Here is a 19092-nt window from a genome sequence, read left to right on the forward strand (position 1 = left end):
TACTTACCATGTAGCGGAGATGCTCAGTCACAGGTAGGCACACAAGAAGACTGTCAAATAAAGCTTTCGGTCAAACAGGCCTTCATCAGAATAGACATACACACAAATGCTCACGCAAACGCAACTAACACACACATGAAAACAGTCTCTCGTGTGTGTGTGTGTGTGTGTGTGTGTGTGTGTGTTTGTTTTCTGATGAAGGCCTGTTTGGCTGAGACTTTGTTTGACAGTCTTTTTGTTGTGCCTCTTTTCTTAATATTGTTATTATTCCGTGCTGGATTTTCCATTGTCTCACCTTGTACAAAGTAAGTTTCTTTTAAATTTCCAATGAGTATGATGATTTACACATTTTTTGTAGATACTGGCTGTATGTTCAATGTTGCTTCTTGAAGGTCCGCTTGAAAATGGCTCTTTAGCTGAAATAATTGGCCAACAATTGTATAAATGCACAGTTTTCTCAGTGACTATACAGTCCCAGTGGAAATAATATCCTTCAAATCATTTACCTGAGAGTTAACACTACTTTTAGGCACATTTTACCCAATCAAAAACAATTAGCAATTTTAAATCCCTAATACAAACTGTTGAGCCTTATTAATGGTAATAGGAATTCCCTTCTGATTAAACAAACACATTTCATTGTGATAACAGTGCACACAATAAAGCATGTTAAAAGCCTGCATAACATGTAGTTCATAAGCCTATGGTATGCACTTTATTGGAGGAATAGTTCCATTTTTTGCTGTGTTGTTCATTCACACTGTGTACTGTAAAAGGTGGACTTATAAAGAAAATGATTTGACAAATGGGAGTAACATAGTTTTTCTGAATTTGCCTTTGTTTTGCCAGTAGACAGTGATGTTTAACTAAAGGCAGAGCCACATAGCAGAAATTATTACTGCCATGCAACATTCTGAAGCCAGTTATATGTTGCAATTTGAATGCAATTCTTGGATAAATTTTTCTTGGTCTTCTTGCTGTGTCTGTGTCAGATTTGTTTGCATAGTTAAGCTTTCAGTGACTACTTCTGCTGTCACCATCCGAAGTTAAGTCATACTAAAAGACTGTACAGTATTTTCATACATAGTTTATCAAGTTACGAAGTCACGAATTTCCATGTGCTGCCAGAGGTTATGGAAGTTCTGTGACTTTGTGACAGCACCACCACATAATTCGGCCAAATACATATGAAAGTACAACATGGCCTATTTAAATGACAGTTAACTCTTGGCGATGACGGTGGAGGGAGTCATGGAAAGATTGTGAATAAAAACACATCTGATGTAGCAATAAAACTGAGGAGCATTTATCCAAAAGTGGCACTGCATGAAGCTAGTGTTGCAGGATGGAAATCTTCTCAGTTAGTACTTTTATATTAGCGCTCATCAATTTCTCACATTGTTGAAACTGCACGATTAACAAAAATACTTATCTGCCACATGTTTACACCTTGCAAATATCATAGAAAGGATTAACACTGAAAGATGAGAGAGCACAGGTGAAATGAAATGGTGATTTAATGATCTGTTACCTGCAGTTTGAATATTGGATCCCACTGAAATATTACAGCAACTTGATATGTACACAAGTATTGGAGTGCTGTAGAATTAAGGATGGAGTATGCCTCTGTATCACAACAGTAAGTATTGCTGGTAGGATGCCAGCCAGGTAGTTAAATCATGGACTTCAGCACAAAGTTACACGATATGACTTTGTGTGAGTGATATCATGGAAGAGACGCATTAACATTTAAGAGTTGGAACTGGAAATCTCTAACAGTTTACAAAGAGTGAGGCTTTTTGCCCCACATGTACATAATTAAGGAGAGGGGAAAAAAACCATATAAGCTGCAGGCACAGTATTCAAAGTTTAAGGAACAAAAGGTTGAAAGGACTACCAGAAATCAGTAGTTTGCAAGCATTTATCTTCAAATGTGACCAGTTTCAGTGAAGGATCTAAAGCTGTCAAAAGTTTCTCGACAACAGGAAAGATTTGTCACACTGTGCTACACTGTTGCTCTAGTAGGACTGTCAGATAGTGGGCAACAGGAAGTGCCCACTTGAAGCTCCTTAAGTCTCACTTTGTGATTTGGATGCACAAAGACCTGTGAACACTGACCATTTAGATGAATATAAATAAGTCCTGGTGGAACTTCGGAAAAACTTGGAACAGGCCATTGTCCTGAGATAGTCAACTTCTCTGTTAGGAAGAGGTCTGTAGCTGAGCAACTAATAACTCTTAACAGTGTTTACTAAGGGCTTTATGGTTTCCCAAGATCCACAGTGGTTTCTAGGAGAAAGGCCTAACATGTAGTTTAGAAATATTAATGGTAAGTGTGAGATGTGCAAACTAGCTACTATGAAACATACACATGTAAGAAATTAATAACCTTGCTAAAACAATAACTATAATATCATGCTGTATGTACGGTAACATTTTTTTGAAATTGAGTCCAATATCTTCAAGTAAAGCAACTTCCTCCATTGGTTATAGAACTGAATTATTCAACACCAGCTTCTGTTCTGTGCCTGAATGAAACCTTTCTGCTTAATTTAAAAGTATCATTTCCCCAGGTGAGGTTGGTGTTGGTCTGAAATATGTTATTACTGTATTTCTAATACGTAATCTAATCTCTGCTTGGACATGGACACACTTTATCTCTCATAGTATTAAAGCTTACAATATGCCTATGGATTCTGCAATATATTGTGTAATTTGATGTTGTGGATGTTTAGATAGAGTGGTAATTGTCTGATGTTTTGATGTTGCATAACTTTCCTTCATGATCTTATACAGTCAAGTTACTTCAAAATGGCCCTATAGCTAATAATGACCAATAATGTGAGAAACAAACGTTATTATTTGCAAATATAGAGTCCTGGAAGATTTTTTTTTTCTCCAAAGATCCATTTTACTTCCTTTTTATACCATAGAAAGGAATGAATGAGAAGAACATCATTTGGTGTAATTTTATATATACCCTTAATATTTAGTTTTACTGTCAAAAGCTATAACCTAAAATGTGTGTGGTAAGAAGTACTATGTTTCTTTCCTTGTCTTCGAACAAATTTTGAGACACAATATGTGATGCACCATGTCTTTTCCATAGAGCCCTCCATTGTAGTAGTTCCTATATTTCTGCGGCGCTGTTGTTCTGCAGAAACAAATCTGTAACGAGTCATGCAGTTGTTGTTTTAGTGATTTCCTGCAGTATTCTGAAATTTAGCTAGTGTTAACTTGACTGGAAACAAACATAGCCAACCAGGAAAAGTGAGGCTCTTTTCTGTTTCTAGTCAGTCGCTGTGTGTGCATTGGCTGCAGAGAAGGATAGTGACAGAGAATGTTCAGGAGTGTTGCTTTGTGATTGTATCCTGGAATGGTCTGTTAGTTAGAATATTGTATATAAAAAGAGTTTGAGGGCAGTATAGGGTACTAAAAAAATTGTGTAGCTGTTAGAAGACTACATAAAGCGGATTTTCTGTTCCCTTTTTAAATCTAATCAACATAATACTTACTACAGAATAAGCTGTATATGCGTGATGTTAACAAGAAGCTAATTAGGTAACTGATTTTGAACTTAATTTTATTTTTAAATTTCACAGTTATTTACATATTTATTTAGTGTTTTATGATATGCTGAAACTGTGCCTGGAATTAAGAACAGAAGTTCTGCTTTCTGGTAGCTAAATAGTCGAGTTCATTTAGTACAGTGAGTCCCATGTATTTGTCACTAAATATCCTTTAAATAAGAGAAAAGGGCCGGCAGTTGTACCAAGAGAATGGTAATTGCAGAAAATGGTGTGTTCTGGAGTTTGACAAAATATTTAATATGAAAAAAAAAAAAAAAAAAAAAAAACTGGACACACATAACAAAAATATTTGTAAAAGTTAATATAAGAGAATCAACAAAGTTGATTCCATTTTCATTAACAATGGACTGCATGTGAGTGTGGGTGACGACAGGGGGCCTGGGTCACATAGAGGTATACATGAATCAACACACTGCTTGTGCTCATTTATTTATTTAGGAGACACTAACAAAGCATGTAAAACCTGTGAGATTTTTAGTTTCAAAAGTTTTAGTCAGCTAGCCACTTGTTTGTTGAACTTTGCATCTCACCACTCACTAACAAGGCAAATGTCTTTCTGCTACTCATCTTGTTGCTTTCAACTGCACTGTAATCACATTCATATTATCAGTGAACTGCTTCATTTTACCATGTTAGTTGTATTTTTTTGTTTCACCTACTCAGACTGTGTTTCTGTTCTACGTCCTCAATAATTTACACTCTTGATGTTACTTCGCCAATAAGATCCCTGCTCTATACACGACAATGAGTGTGAAACATCACAAAAATACCTTCACTACAGGAAGTTGATAGTGACAGCTTGAGATATTAGCATTTGAATATGTCTTTTACACTAATTATTTTCTGATACAGCTTAATGTCATCCATACAACCCAGTATTCGCTTCCAAGCTTAATATCACTTTCTATTCTTTCTTCCCTCACATCAATGATGCAGCGGTTAAGGCAAAGGATTTGTGTTATGGCCCTGATGAGTTTCTTCCTCCATCATTGCCAAACTGCGCTAATACTCACCAACAAGATAGCACAGCTGTTAAGATACTCCACTCTTATAGGTTGGAGAAGGAATACAGGGTTATTACAAATGATTGAAGCGATTTCACGGCTCTACAATAACTTTATTATTTGAGATATTTTCACAATGCTTTGCACACACATACAAAAACTCAAAAAGTTTTTTTAGGCATTCACAAATGTTCGATATGTGCCCCTTTAGTGATTCGGTAGACATCAAGCTGATAATCAAGTTCCTCCCACACTCGGCGCAGCATGTCCCCATCAATGAGTTCGAAAGCATCGTTGATGCGAGCTCGCAGTTCTGGCACGTTTCTTGGTAGAGGAGGTTTAAACACTGAATCTTTCACATAACCCCACAGAAAGAAATCGCATGAGGTTAAGTCGGGAGAGCATGGAGGCCATGACATGATTTGCTGATTGTGATCTCCACCACGACCGATCCATCGGTTTTCCAATCTACTGTTTCAGAAATGCCGAACATCATGATGGAAGTGCGGTGGAGCACCATCCTGTTGAAAGATGAAGTCGGCGCTGTCGGTCTCCAGTTGTGGCATGAGCCAATTTTCCAGCATGTCCAGATACGCGTGTCCTGTAACGTTTTTTTCGCAGAAGAAAAAGGGGCCGTAAACTTTAAACCGTGAGATTGCACAAAACACGTTAACTTTTGGTGAATTGCGAATTTGCTGCACAAATGCGTGAGGATTCTCTACTGCCCAGATTCGCACATTGTGTCTGTTCACTTCACCATTGAGAAAAAATGTTGCTTCATCACTGAAAACAAGTTTCGCACTGAACGCATCCTCTTCCATGAGCTGTTGCAACCGCGCTGAAAATTCAAAGCGTTTGACTTTGTCATCGGGTGTCAGGGCTTGTAGCAATTGTAAACGCTAAGGCTTCTGCTTTAGCCTTTTCCGTAAGATTTTCCAAACCGTCGGCTGTGGTACGTTTAGCTCCCTGCTTGCTTTATTCGTCGACTTCCGCGGGCTACGCGTGAAACTTGACCGCACGCGTTCAACCGTTTCTTCGCTCACTGCAGGCCAACCCGTTGATTTCCCCTTACAGAGGCATCCAGAAGCTTTAAACTGCGGATACCATCGCCGAATGGAGTTAGCAGTTGGTGGATCTTTGTTGAACTTCGTCCTGAAGTGTTGTTGCACTGTTATGACTGACTGATGTGAGTGCATTTCAAGCACGACATACGCTTTCTCGGCTCCTGTCGCCATTTTGTCTCCCTGCACTCTCAAGTGCTCTGGCGGCAGAAACCTGAAGTGTGGCTTCAGCCAAACAAAACTTTATGAGTTTTTCTACGTATCTGTAGTGTGTCGTGACCATATGTCAATGAATGGAGCTACAGTGAATTTATGAAATCGCTTCAATCATTTGTAATAGCCCTGTAGAATACCTGCCCGGCCATCCTAAGTTCAGTTTTCGGTGGCATGTCTAAATTACCTGAAAGCCACGTTAGTATTTGTTCTTTAAACTAGCCCATAGCCTATTTCTTTTCTATCCTTGCCCTATTTAAGCCTGATCTCAACACCAGTAAGATATTGAGCTCTAATTTTTTTCTCCCTCTTCCCCAACCCCACCTATCCCCCGACCCTTTTCTTATCTAAAATCTCTAAAGACATAACTGTCAGCAAGTGCATGGACATTCAATGATGTAACAGTAAAAATTTTAAAAAAGTCATCTCTTGTTTCTTTCTCAAGTGATCATCCCTCCATATTCATCGGTCCTTCAGCCACTTGGTTATCTCCAACTTTATAATCAACATTTTCGTGGTGGTAGTGCAAGAAGCAGCAGGCATGGAATGTCCATCTAGGAAATACAGTGCAGCATTGGTTGTCCAGTTTCTAGCGTAGTATTGAACACCATGCATATAAAAAAGTGGAATTTAGTGACTGTACAGAGGTTGGCTTGTCTACGAGAACAGATGGTATGTAACTAGAATTCACTTTCAGTTTGCAAAATTAGGTCCAGATTAGAAACCCTTGTGAGGAAGGAGCCCAACTATTATTGCCTTTAAGTTTGATTATGTAACATGAGATGATGATAAGGTTAAAAAAAGGCAGTGTTTCACCAGGCCGTATTTTAAAATTATACGTCATTAAGCACTACTTGTTTTGAGCATTGCTCATTCTTGAGTGCACCTACAATAGATGTGGGTGCATCGTCCTCATGAAAGAGAAACTGCGTGCTATACGTAACTGTACATAGCACAGTAGACAAAGTGCACCATCTCGCAGCTAAGTGTGGCACGTGATCTCTTTTTGATGAGCATCTTGTATCCGCATATGTTGCAGATGCACTTGAGAATGAGCAACCCTTGAAATTAGAAGTGATTGCTTGTGGTACAATTTTAAAATTCAGCCTGTTCTTCTTAAAATTTATCAAGGCAGTTGTGCCCTCTTAGAACAAGTAGAAAAAAAAGGTTGTAATTGAATGTCAAAAACACTGTAGAGAAATGGGAAGTGAAGTATGTTCCTCAAATCTTTGATGCTCCAAACATAATTACCTTTTTTCTGTAATGGTTTCTTGTAGATAATACTTTCTTTACTCGGAAGATATTTTCGTACTGAGCGAGAACTTCTGTCATTCACTTTAGTTTCTAGATGCAAAATACTGTTCCATTATATTTCAAACAATGTGGGGGCACAGGTGAAGCAGTTTACCATATAAAATGCTAGGATCTTCCATTAACCCCTGTGTGCCACCACAAATGCTCTTACAGAATTTAAGGAACAACACATTAGACTTTCATAATTGCTGACTGAAACATCTTTTCACAAAGAAGTGAAACACAATATAGGTATTCTGCTGAAATCACCAACTACCAGCCTTTTACTCGCAAAGGAGTAGTTTAGTTGTCACTCCTTGAAGATGGAGAATTTTTAGACAGTTGCCGAGTGCGTGTTCATTTGAATAGTTTGCTCCATTTGCCAATTATGTTCTTGGTTAATTCACACAACCTCTTTAGAGTCATTTTCAAGTATGGGAAACATTTATGCTAAGACCAGATGTGTCACATTCTAAAATTCACAAGTTCAGATGAGATGTGTCATTATCTGCTGAAGTAAAAACTGGAGGAGGTTTAGAAAGTTTATGCTGCAGATGATGATGATGATGATGATGATGATGATGACGACGAATGTCCTACCAATTTGTACATTTTACTATATGACTGCTCTTCTCTGAATAAACAGTTCAGAATGACTTGTTATTGAATCAGTGTGAATAAAACGAAATAATGGAATGTCTGATTTCAATAAACATTACTGCCTAGTACAAATCTTTTGCTCTGTTGTGGAGTGTGTGCTCTGTTTTGGAACCCAGAGCCGGCCTTGCACACACTCCTGACTAGTGACCAGCACCCCTCAAAAGCTGTCCTGCACACCTTACAGAACAAACACTCCTGGAGGGAGGGACATAGCTGAGGCTCAACTACAGCCTACGCGATCGATTCCAGAATGAACCTTTTGCTCTGCTGTGTAGGCAATATTGACGCGAAGGAAGTACAGCGATTTTGAAATTTATTTTATTTCATTCTTCACAAAGCCAATGTAAATATTTTTAATGCTCAGTGCTTAGCCACAGTCATACATTCCACTTCATTATTTTGATCAACCTGTACCGGTTTTCAGCCACCCGCGTCACCTGATGAGAACCACCACCATCACCACCACCACCACCATCACCATCACCACCACCACAGGCCAGACGACGTGTCCGACGAGGAAGCTCGACGACGCCACCATTTCCCCGAGAAGAAGGGTGCCACCACGCCGCCGGAGGACCCACCCGAGTCTTCGGAGGAGGAGGGGGCAGTGGTGGACGGTGACGAGAGCGGGAGCGGCGGCAGGGAGGAGGGGGAGGAGTTGCCAGGGGAGGGGCGCGCGCCGCGGCGAGAGGAGCCGCCGCCACCTGCCTCCCCCCACGAGGAGGGGGAGCTGAGCGAGGACGAGCTGGAGCAGCGGCGGCTGGTGCTGCTGAGGCAGCTGCAGCAGGAGAACTGACCACGGGGGCGCGGCCGGGTGAGTGTGGACAGTTAAAAAACCTCGACAATAGTTCGTTTGGTACTTCCCTCAATTTCTTTGTATCCTGTGCTAATATTTCCATCCCTACATAATTACTACACCGTACCCCACTCTTGCCCTGCCGATGTATGCAAGGGTGCTCACTAGTGAACTCTCCAGTTGTAGTTTCCCAAATAAGACTACGTTCCTCTGCCTCCTATTGATGACAAGCGACATTACTTTGCCAGATAAGTTTAGGGATGTCTGTGCTGATGCAGTGTTGAGATAATTGTCGGGAAGTGGGAGAGAAGCATTTTGGTTTTATTCGGGGCTACGAAACCGTATTTTGCAATATAATCTCCATTCAATATGAGGGCCTGTATGGCTGCATGGTACCACTTTACTGGTCGATGTCAGAACCGATGCTTAAATGCTTTGAAAACGTCACCGTTGTGCGCAAACTGCTTCCCACAGAGTGCATCCTTTATTGGGCCAAACAAATGGAAGTATTCTGTTAGGTGGTGATGAACCCAGTGGGTACACACCTTTGAGTATCCCAGTTGGTGGACAGGAGTGTCAGCACTACGAACAGAGACATCCAGTTGTGCAGCGAGATGTTTGACTGTGATACGTTGATCACCTCGAATGAGAGCTTCCGCACGTACCAATATTGCAGAAGTCACAGCTGTATGCAGCCAGACGGCACCTGGTAGAGTGGACAGGTTTGTGCAACCTTGTTGCAACGGCGACAGATGACTCGTCCAACACGTCACTGTGCATTTTTTCATTGCCAACTCTCTGTAGACTTTCTGCAAGTGCCTATGAATATCTGGTATGCTCTGGTTTTCCCAAAAGAAACCCAATCACAGTTTTCTGCTTGGAATGATCCTCCATTATAGGTGCCATTTTGAAGGCTACGTATAGTGGTGCCACTCAAATGTTCATGAAACTATTAAAGGCTGAAACATGACTATTCCGTGATGTCTGACAACAAATTACACAATTTTTCAACAGAAATTGGCTGAGAAAAAAAAGTGTTGCACTACTTACAGAACATCCCTCGTACAAACTGTCATTGTGAAAAGTGATACATGAAATATTTAAGAGACACTTCACAGTGTTCAGTGGGTTTATTGTTTGTCAAGTCATTGAAAAGGCAAAAGAAGATACACTTACAATTTCAGGCTCAGTCCCATAATAGAAATATCGGAAACTCACAGGAAGAGACTGCAGTGCAGGACTTTGTTTCAAAGATAGCTTCAAAATGTACCACTCTGAAAGTTCATTGTAAGTGATCGTGTGTGTTTTAAATTAATAAAGAGCTACTGTTAACAATTCCTGCAAATCTCAATTGTTTTTGACTGATAATTCCCGCACTAGAGCGGTGTAAATGTAACATTGCATTCCTTTACCAGCAAGCAGCATAAACCAACCACCATTACAATGTTAGACAGGGTACGAGCACAGAAACTACTGGTTTGTAGGGTCAGTAGCAAAACCTGATACAGGTGAAAGTATACCATAATAGAAGCAAAAACATTTCAGTAAGCAAGAAAACTATTTTTTATAAGATGACTACGAATATGTGGTTATGAGCAGCTGCTGACTCCACTATGAAGTTTCGCCCCAATTAGCACAAATGTATTTGAAATGTACACTTTTTGATTCAGTCCCCATCTTATTGGGCTCAAATTTCACCTGTGGCGCATGGTTGAGGAAAGTGGTACATGATTGGTGGGTCACTGGCACACAACATGCCGATAATGGTCCAAAACTGGGGAAGTTGAGCACGGCCTGTTGCCTCGGCCTCTTGAGATCTGAACTTTTCTGTTTGAAGTCAAAAATCGTGAAATTTATAGCTCTCCTGTTAACACGATTGAAGAACTAGAGCAGTAGATTGTACTGCCATGCCAAATGCAAGGCTGACATATGGAACACCTTGAACAGTTGCAAATTTTACAGTAGATTGTAACATGTTGTGTGCTGAAACAGTAGTGTATTTGTTGTTAAAGTAGACAATGAGTAAAATTTGAGCCCAAATTATATGGACTTCATCAGAAAGTTTACACTTCAAAAACCTTTTCCTAAGTACACTAATGTTTCATAGAGAAGTCAACAGTGGTTCTTAACTACACATTTGCAGCTAATTCGTGAAATGGCTCAATTGTAAAGCCATGTTTACTGGAATGACTTTGCTTCTGTTATCGTATACTTTCACCTATTTCACTTTTTGTTATTAAAAATGATAAACCCCTGCATAATCCGTTACGTATGTACCAACCTCTTATTGAGCAGAGCTTCTCTTGTCTGTCTCAATCTATTTCCAATATCTTCCTTACTTTAGCACATTTCTGTGTAATCTGCTTACTTAGATAGGACAATTCTGCCACTTTAATAACCTCTGTTAACTAGTTAGTTAGTTAGTTGATATCAATCAGTACCACAAATTTGAGTGCTAACTTGGTATGAAGCGTATTTTACTCTAAATTTGTCCATTAGTATTACCACTTTTGATTTTCCGTGTATTCCCAGTCAACCTTAATTTCTCCCTGTACGTTTTTTTGTTGTCTTGGATATAATGTTGTATTCGTGCTGTAACACCAACATTATAAACAATAAATACTTCTAGAGCTTGTCAGAAATTGAGACACATACAAATATTTTATTGCTCAACTGTGGTCCCTTTTCAGATAACTTGCCTTTGTAATAAAATTTGAGAATACTCAGCAAGAGAATTATCTGGCACTGTGCTTGCTGTTGTTTCCAGTAAAATTTCTCTTTTGATAATTTGCCTACATATTAAGCATGGGAAAACCAAATTTTGGCATTTTCAGTAGTTGCAGAAATAACAGAGATTCTCAGTTTTACAAACTCATAACTCGAACCGCAGAGAGTATTGCAATATTTTATAAAAACTTTGTGCAAAAAACAGCGGGGATAAGGTGTAGCCTTAAAGCACAGGTGTGTACTTCTAGCCTCCGCTTTTACATTTTCTGCTTCTCCATCGTAGTACGGCATTCATTTACCGATAGTCCATCGCACTTTTATTAGCTGGGTATTCCCATATGGACAGTTCGAGTTCAGCTTTACTCATCTAAGGAGAGGTACATAATGCTTTAATGATTACAGAAGATTTATTGAGATGATAATTTGGTTCCAGAGAGAAAATTACATTTTGACCCTTCGGAGAAATTAAGTTATTAAGATTGCACAGTCTCTCTTGTGGAAGGCTCTAGTCATTGGAATGTCTGTATGTCTGTTTGATACAAATTTTGCAACTGATTTTAAACTAATTTCCCAGGGAGCTAGAGACTTGAAATTTTCAACCTAGCCCAGAACTGGATGACAAAGGAGTATTAACTTGCTTTCTTGTCTGGTGTGTTGTGTACCACTGCCATTTCCCCTTTTTCCTGCTACAGTTATGAGTGGTTAGCAGAAAGAACAATTGCTGGTAAACCTCTATATGAGCTTTGATCTAACTTTTACCTTTACGGACTTTTCATGAGGTATACGGAGAAGGGGCAGTATATTTGTTGACTCATGTGGAGAGAAACTGTAATAAACCTGAGATTTACCACACGTGTGTTTTAATCTCATTAAAATGTTTGAAATCGATAGAAAAATTTCACACACATGAGACTATAAAAAGCAGAAAATAATTATTTAAATAAAAATTAATTTTTATGTATCATGCTTTAAATTGTAGTTTTTAGTCTAAAATAATTTCTCCTAGCCTCCTGCAGATTCATAACCCCCGTCAGATAGTTATTAAAATTTGTGATGTGAATTTTTAATACTTGTAGGATTTAAAATGAGAAACATGTCACGGATGCAATACATAGTTGATGCACAAATACTTCACTGCTGCATGTGCCTCATGCTATTCCTTTTAAATATTTCAGGTATTTTTGTAGCTATTAAAAATTCATGTCACGAATTTTCAGGAATATCTGTACAGTGTTATGTATCTGCATGGGAGTGGGAGAAATTTTTATACTTTGTATGTGGCAGATTAAAAATTTGGTTTTACTTAAAAATTATCCTGTGCTCTTATCACTCCCCTTTCCAATAACTTCATACTTTTCTTGCCCCTTGTTTATTCATACCCATCTCTCTGTAACTACCCCTATACCCCTGTGCACAACACATACATGCCACAAATGCACCACCTGAGCATGCTGCCTGCTGTTCCTGTATGCTTACACTCGTCCACATTTCCTCCACCTTAGGTTGCAAGTAAACATCTATTGCGAAAAGGTAATACTCCTGAATTGGCACTAATTTCCTACATACTTATAGACAAGTGAACAATAGCTGGAACTTCTCATTTGTTTTAAGTGTTTGACTCACTAGTGGGCCACCAAAGGGCATTTTGTTGTCTGGACGCATTGTAGACTTGTCATATATCAGGACATAGACACAGCTCAAAGTATTAGATTTCCTGTCATTAAAGATATGGAACTTCCTGCCAGATTAAAACTGTGTGCCAGGCTGTAACTGTAACACGGGACCCTCCTTTTCACAGGCAGTTTTCTTACCATCTGAGGAATCGGGGCATGCCTTACAATCTGTCCTCGCAGCTTTATTTCTGTGAGTACTCCTCTCCTGCTTTCCAAAACTCCACAGAAGTTCTCCTGCATGCCTTGCTGGGCTAGAATTCCTGGAAGAAATGGTATTGTGGAGGAATGACATAGCCATAGCCTATGGAATTGTTTGCAAAATGAATTTTCACTTGGCAGTGGAGTACGCACTGATACGAAACTTTCTGGGTGATTAAAGCTTAGTGCCGATTTGGTACTTGAGCCCTGAACCAGTACACTATCTGCCGCAGGGTGAAAGATTCATTTTAGAAACAATTTCCTTGGCTGCATCTAAGAAAATTCTCCACCAGTGTTCTTCCTTCCAAGAGTACTAGTCTCGGAAGATGTGCAGGAGAACTTCTGGGAAGTTTTTAAAGTAGGAGAGATGTAGCGGGGGAAGTAAAGTTTTGAGGGTGGGCCACAAGTTGGATCCAGGTGGTTCAGACGGTAAAGCAGTTGCCAGCTAAAGGCAAAGATTCTTAGTTTGAGTCTGTTGTGCACTCCTACCTGCAGAGTGAAAATCATTCCATTAAGAGGCCAGTATTGTTAAAATTGTGGTAAAAGAGAGCTTAGTGTGCAAAGTCAGTCAGCTTTAGGACAGGGGTGGGTGTGGAGGAGGAGGAGGAGGAGGAGGAGGAGGAGGAGGAGGAACTTTGGTCCTCATGTACAGAATGAGTGCTTCTGCCTCAAAGCAATCTATCATCATGCCTGATAGTAACAAGATGTGTTGCCAAAATATTGCACACGTCTGCCAAAAACAATCTAGCAATTCACACAAGAACTGTCCGTATAGGACTCATACCTTTTGATGAATTAAAGGTCCACATAGTTGGTGAGCACCCTGGTTCTTATAAACATTGCCTCAAAATTGTTATTATGTGCAAGACACTCGTACAAATGTTACTGTCACTGATTTGTTTTCATAAGCTTATTTGCCTTAGTTCCATGTAATTTATTTATACCTTTAATGTAAGAGAGGAGGAGAAGAAAAAGATGTAGTAGATCAAGACAGTAAATTGCTAATTATTTGTTAATGAGAAAAATGCTTTTAGCACTACCTGTGTTGAAAACAGTCTTTCTCTGAATAACTACTTTCAGATAATCAGCTATTCGCAACTGAAATTTCATATATCTAACAGGTGCTGTGACCCTCTGATTACGATCTCTCTCTCTCTCTCTCTCTCTCTCTCTCTCTCTCTCTTTCACTCACTCACTCGTGTGTGTGTGGGGGGGGGGGGGGGGTGTGCTTGCTGATTATCAAAACAAGTATGTTTCTGGTGTTTTCCCCTACAGTTGTTACCACCTACCACTGAAATAGGTGTCACAGAGGACATTCCTTGGTGTTTACACATTTTATGTCCTCCTGTCCCAGCACCACATCTCAAATGACTTGACTCTATTCTTTTCTCATTTTCCCACAGTCCGCTGTACTGCAGACGTACATTCTTGACATTTTCTTCCTCAAATCAATGCCAGTGTTTGATCTGAAGCTTTTGGAATGACAACTTTTTTCTCGAGTTTGCTGAAGTTGGGAATGCCAGAAATTGGCACCTATATTACTTGTGACTTGTTGGAGGAAATCCATCTGATCTGTAATAAAAAGGAAGTGAATCTATGGTAAATGTGGCAGTCAAGTGTTAGGATCACGTATGAAAACACCAAGAAGAACTGCTTCAATAATGTAACAAAGAAGAGTAGTAGTTGATAGTGGAAGTTGCAAAGAAAATGTAGGCAGATAAGAGAAAGAAGTAATAATAGGAATAATCGGCAGTACATAGCACGGGACCTAGTTGAAGAAACGAAGATCGGGATTTATTGTCGTATTGATGTCAAGGTGGCCACAAGCTCGTATCTGGAAAAAATGGGGAAGGAATTCAAATGGGCCCTTATAAATCCATCACAGTGCACTGCAAATATTCCAGAGGCAGGTCACAGTGAATAGGTTGCTGAGTATAGGACAGTTTACACCTGTAACACTGGCACTCTGCATGGGTTCACATTCCGATCCTTAGTACGAACCACTGTCACTGAGAGAACTGCTGAGTAGCAATTTATGCTACTCATATGTGCCAGGTAGTGTAGTACTTTCTGGGCAGATCACGATGTAAGTGGGTGGTCACAGATTAACTGACTGTGATATGGCTCACTAGCTGCGACCTCAATGACTCATCTCTTCTGGGACCCAATGTAATTATTAGTCCAGTAGTTTCCTACTCCCATCCACTTTAATTTTCAGTGTACAAGTTTTTCATTTTGATTATCCTCAGCAATACAAATACAAATACAAATACCTTTAATGAGTTTCACACATCACTGCTGCCATTTCTTTTGTAGTTCCTCCTTTTGCCCTATGCCTGATAGCTTGTGTCAGTACCATATAGTGTTTTCTTGCAAGTGCACTTGGTCTCTCTTTTATTATTATTTGGAACATTGTACAACGAGGGTGTTACATTTACTTACATTGGGAAAGTGGTTCTGTTACAGAACGAAAGTGCCACCTACTTAGAAAAGATCATTTTGAAACGTCCTGGCAGATTAAAACTGTGTGACAGTCTGAGACTTGAACTTAGGGCCTTTGCCTATTGCAGGCAAGTGCTCTACTGATGGAGTTACCCGAGCACAACCCACGACCTGCCGTCACAGCCTTACTTTTTCCAGTACCTCATTGCTTACATTCCAAACTTCACAGGAGAGCTTCTGTGAAGTTTGGAAGGTAGGAGATGAAGTACTGGTGGAAGTAAAGCTGTGAGGACATGTCGTGAGTCGTGCTCGGGTAGCTGTCAGTAGGGCACTTCCCCACGAAAGTCAAAGGACCGAAGTTACAGTCTTGGTCTGGCACACAGTTTTAATCTGCCATGAAGTTTCATATCAGCACACACTCCACTGCAGAGTGAAAATCTCATTCTGGATTACACATTAAACTCTTGTTTCTTTAATTGTCCACCTACATACACGTATGTGAAAGCTATTTAGGAGATATGACAAAATGCATCAACTGGTACTAAGGCCAGCGTTCCTCACCTCCCTAATTGTTGCTGTGTAGTTACAGTGCACCCAGAAATGCAGTATCACTGTGAACTGTACAAATACTTACTGGCTAATCTAGTACCCTGTCCTTATGTTCCATTAACAAATTCTGTATCAACTGTAGTGAATCAATAATATTTATTACAACAACATTCCACTTGATGAAGTGCATTCTATTCTATATTCAGGAACTGTTTTGAAAAAAGATAAAAAATGTAAGGCTGTTTCTCAATTTCAGTTGAATGTATTCTCTGGTTGGATACTAAATAGTGTTTTAATAATAAGTCAGATACAATCATTTGGCAATGTGTATTATGAATTTGTATTGAGGATGGAGATTCAAAACACTGTGTCATTATTAGCCAAAGTTCGGCTCAGCTGAGGAATGTTTCTGAATCATTTATTTGTGCCAGAACTGCTCGAGGCATCAGCTATACAGCAAGGTATCTTTACTCCTAATATTTAAATGCAATAGTTGTGTTTACATCACATTCTTATTACAAGTTGCTTGAAGTATTTGATGTTTGTGCATTTTTTGTCTAGTTAGTTCCACAAAATGTGAATGACTCTTCCTTCTACATAACATTTCCTCACATTCCCTATTCTGTTCTCTTGCCTTTTGCACTACTGTGTGTTGATTGGTCAGCCATGTTCAGATTGTTTTAGAAACTGATAAAATAAAAGAAAGGTAATAACAAGTGAACTCGTTTGTTACAAAGCTGTTTATGTTACTCAAACACAAGCAGCTCTTCTGTGCTCAGTTTAAATGATCTTAATGCTTTCTCTACATCTTTCAGGATCACCAACTGCAGAAATGGCCACAGTTCTGATCCGAGTCGTGCCTAAAGCCACACCCCTGTTGGACTTTCCAGCCACCTGAAGTGAAACAGTCACTGGAATAGGAACACGTGCCAATAGAGATGCTGTGAAACTCTTTTACATGAGAACAGAACTATGATGGTTTGCACAATACCCTTACTGCCAGACATTTTATCAGACAGAAGAATCATTGATTGTAAAGAGTCTGCATACAGAATAATGAGCTTGTACCTGCACTGATTATTTCAGTGCATATTTACTCTCAGTATCAGTATTTACTCTTTGTTCTACCAGTTGCTTATAATTGTGTGTTTTCCTAACTGGAGGAAGTTAGGTTTTGACAAAAATTACATTTTTATTTTAATTTTTTAAATTTATTGGTCTTTATATTATGAAAGTACACATTAATTTTGAAGACATTTATTTAAATTGGGAAGTGAAAAATTACTAGTTGTGCAAGTTCAACAAAGGACTTAATATATGTAAGGTACTGGAGTTGAATATAATTAAAATTTAAAACATGAGAAGCATCCCAAACCATAAGATGAAAATGCAGTACCAGGTAGTGTGTGTTGCTTGTGTCTAGTTTTTGTATAAGAATTAAAAACTCATTTTGGAAATTGTTACCATCTAAGGAGTAATGTGTGTTGGGACAAGGATATCGCAGTTTTCAGTGTTGATGCATTTACTCAATAAGTTTCCCGTTTCACACCTAAATTGTGTTAGCGTCAAGCAGGCTCACAAGAAGAAAACATTCAGTGACTGGACATTTCTACAGGAGTTAAAAGCTCATCACGTAATGCTGCGATTGATGTTAAATGGTTTTTGCCCAACAAGTTCATAAATACCATTTGTGCAGTTAGTGAATTGTAGTGATCTAGTTTGCTTGACTGAAGTGCTTCTACAGTTTCTAATCATGCCACACTTGGTGCAGCGTATTGTACGAACATGTTTGTAATTATGTTCAGCGAACACAGTGGACGTCTGTAACTTTTATACTGTCAAAATATGTACCGGAAGCAGTAAAATAAAATGAATACTTTTCTAAGAAAACGATGAGATGCACTTGACTATTTTATTTATTCATTCTTATAGTCTAAAATGTTAAATAAAAACAGTCTGCCATGAGTGGTTGCTAAGTACTTTATCCTCCATTTTGTGTGCTTTTTAGCTGCTCAGAAACTGTATTTGGTGAATTGTGATCCATCTGTATATACCAGGGTGGTTTGAAAAGTTCTCAGTATCACCATGAGAGGTCAGCACTAGCGCAACGAGTTGTTCATGCGATGTTTGGTGGACTGTTGCCTGTAAACACGTGCCACGTCAGTGCTCTTGGAAGAGAGCTGTGGCGGTGATGAAACTCTGTTGTTGTTCCCACGTAGTGATTTGCGGAGATTGGCGGGGGGGGGATCTAGATTTGAACAGTGATTAAGTACTTCGTAAAGAAAGGTATGAAAGCAAAGGACATTCATGCCAATTTCCAGAATACACTGGGGGACTCTGCTCCTTCATATTCAACTGTTTCCAAGTGACAAATGAATTTACATTTGGTAGGGAGAGCTTAGAGACCCATGCAATGGTCAGCCAAGATGTGTCACTACACTAGAAATCACTGCAAAAGTGCACTAAATGTTCGAGGATTGCGGATTGAAAGTGCATGAAATTGCTCATGCTTGCCAGATGTCATCTGAAAGGGTATATCACATTTTAACTGAAGAATTAGAAATGAAAAAAATTTCTGCAAGATGCTTGCCTTGACTCTTGATGCTGGATCCAAAACGCATGAGAATGGGCGTATCAGAACAATGTTTGGCCCGTTTTAAGAGAAACCAACAAGATTTTTTGTGCCGGTTTGTGACCACGGATGAAAGTCGGGTGCGCTAGTATACCCCAGACCACAAAACGACAGTCAAAGCAGTGGAAACATGCTGATTCTCTGCCACCAAAGAAAGCAAAGACAATTCCTTTGGCGGGAAAGGTCACGGCATCAGTGTTCTGGGATGTGAAGGGGATTTTGTTTGTAGAGTGTCTCCCCACTGGGCAAACAAT

General features: G+C 39.4%; 1 protein-coding gene across 1 annotated transcript in view; it reads left to right on the plus strand.

Moving 5' to 3' along the window:
- Positions 1 to 18096, plus strand: part of LOC126215020 (pre-mRNA-processing factor 40 homolog B) — a 180497-nt gene extending 162401 nt beyond the window's left edge. The window contains exons 16-17 of the mRNA XM_049941643.1: positions 8246 to 8635; positions 17022 to 18096. Coding sequence (XP_049797600.1) covers positions 8246 to 8617 — 372 coding nt within the window. The 3' untranslated portion in view covers positions 8618 to 8635; positions 17022 to 18096. The remainder of the gene's footprint in view (positions 1 to 8245; positions 8636 to 17021) is intronic.
- Positions 18097 to 19092: the final 996 nt, after the last annotated feature.

Source organism: Schistocerca nitens, chromosome 12 (assembly GCF_023898315.1).
Source record: "Schistocerca nitens isolate TAMUIC-IGC-003100 chromosome 12, iqSchNite1.1, whole genome shotgun sequence".
NCBI lineage: Eukaryota > Metazoa > Arthropoda > Insecta > Orthoptera > Acrididae > Schistocerca > Schistocerca nitens.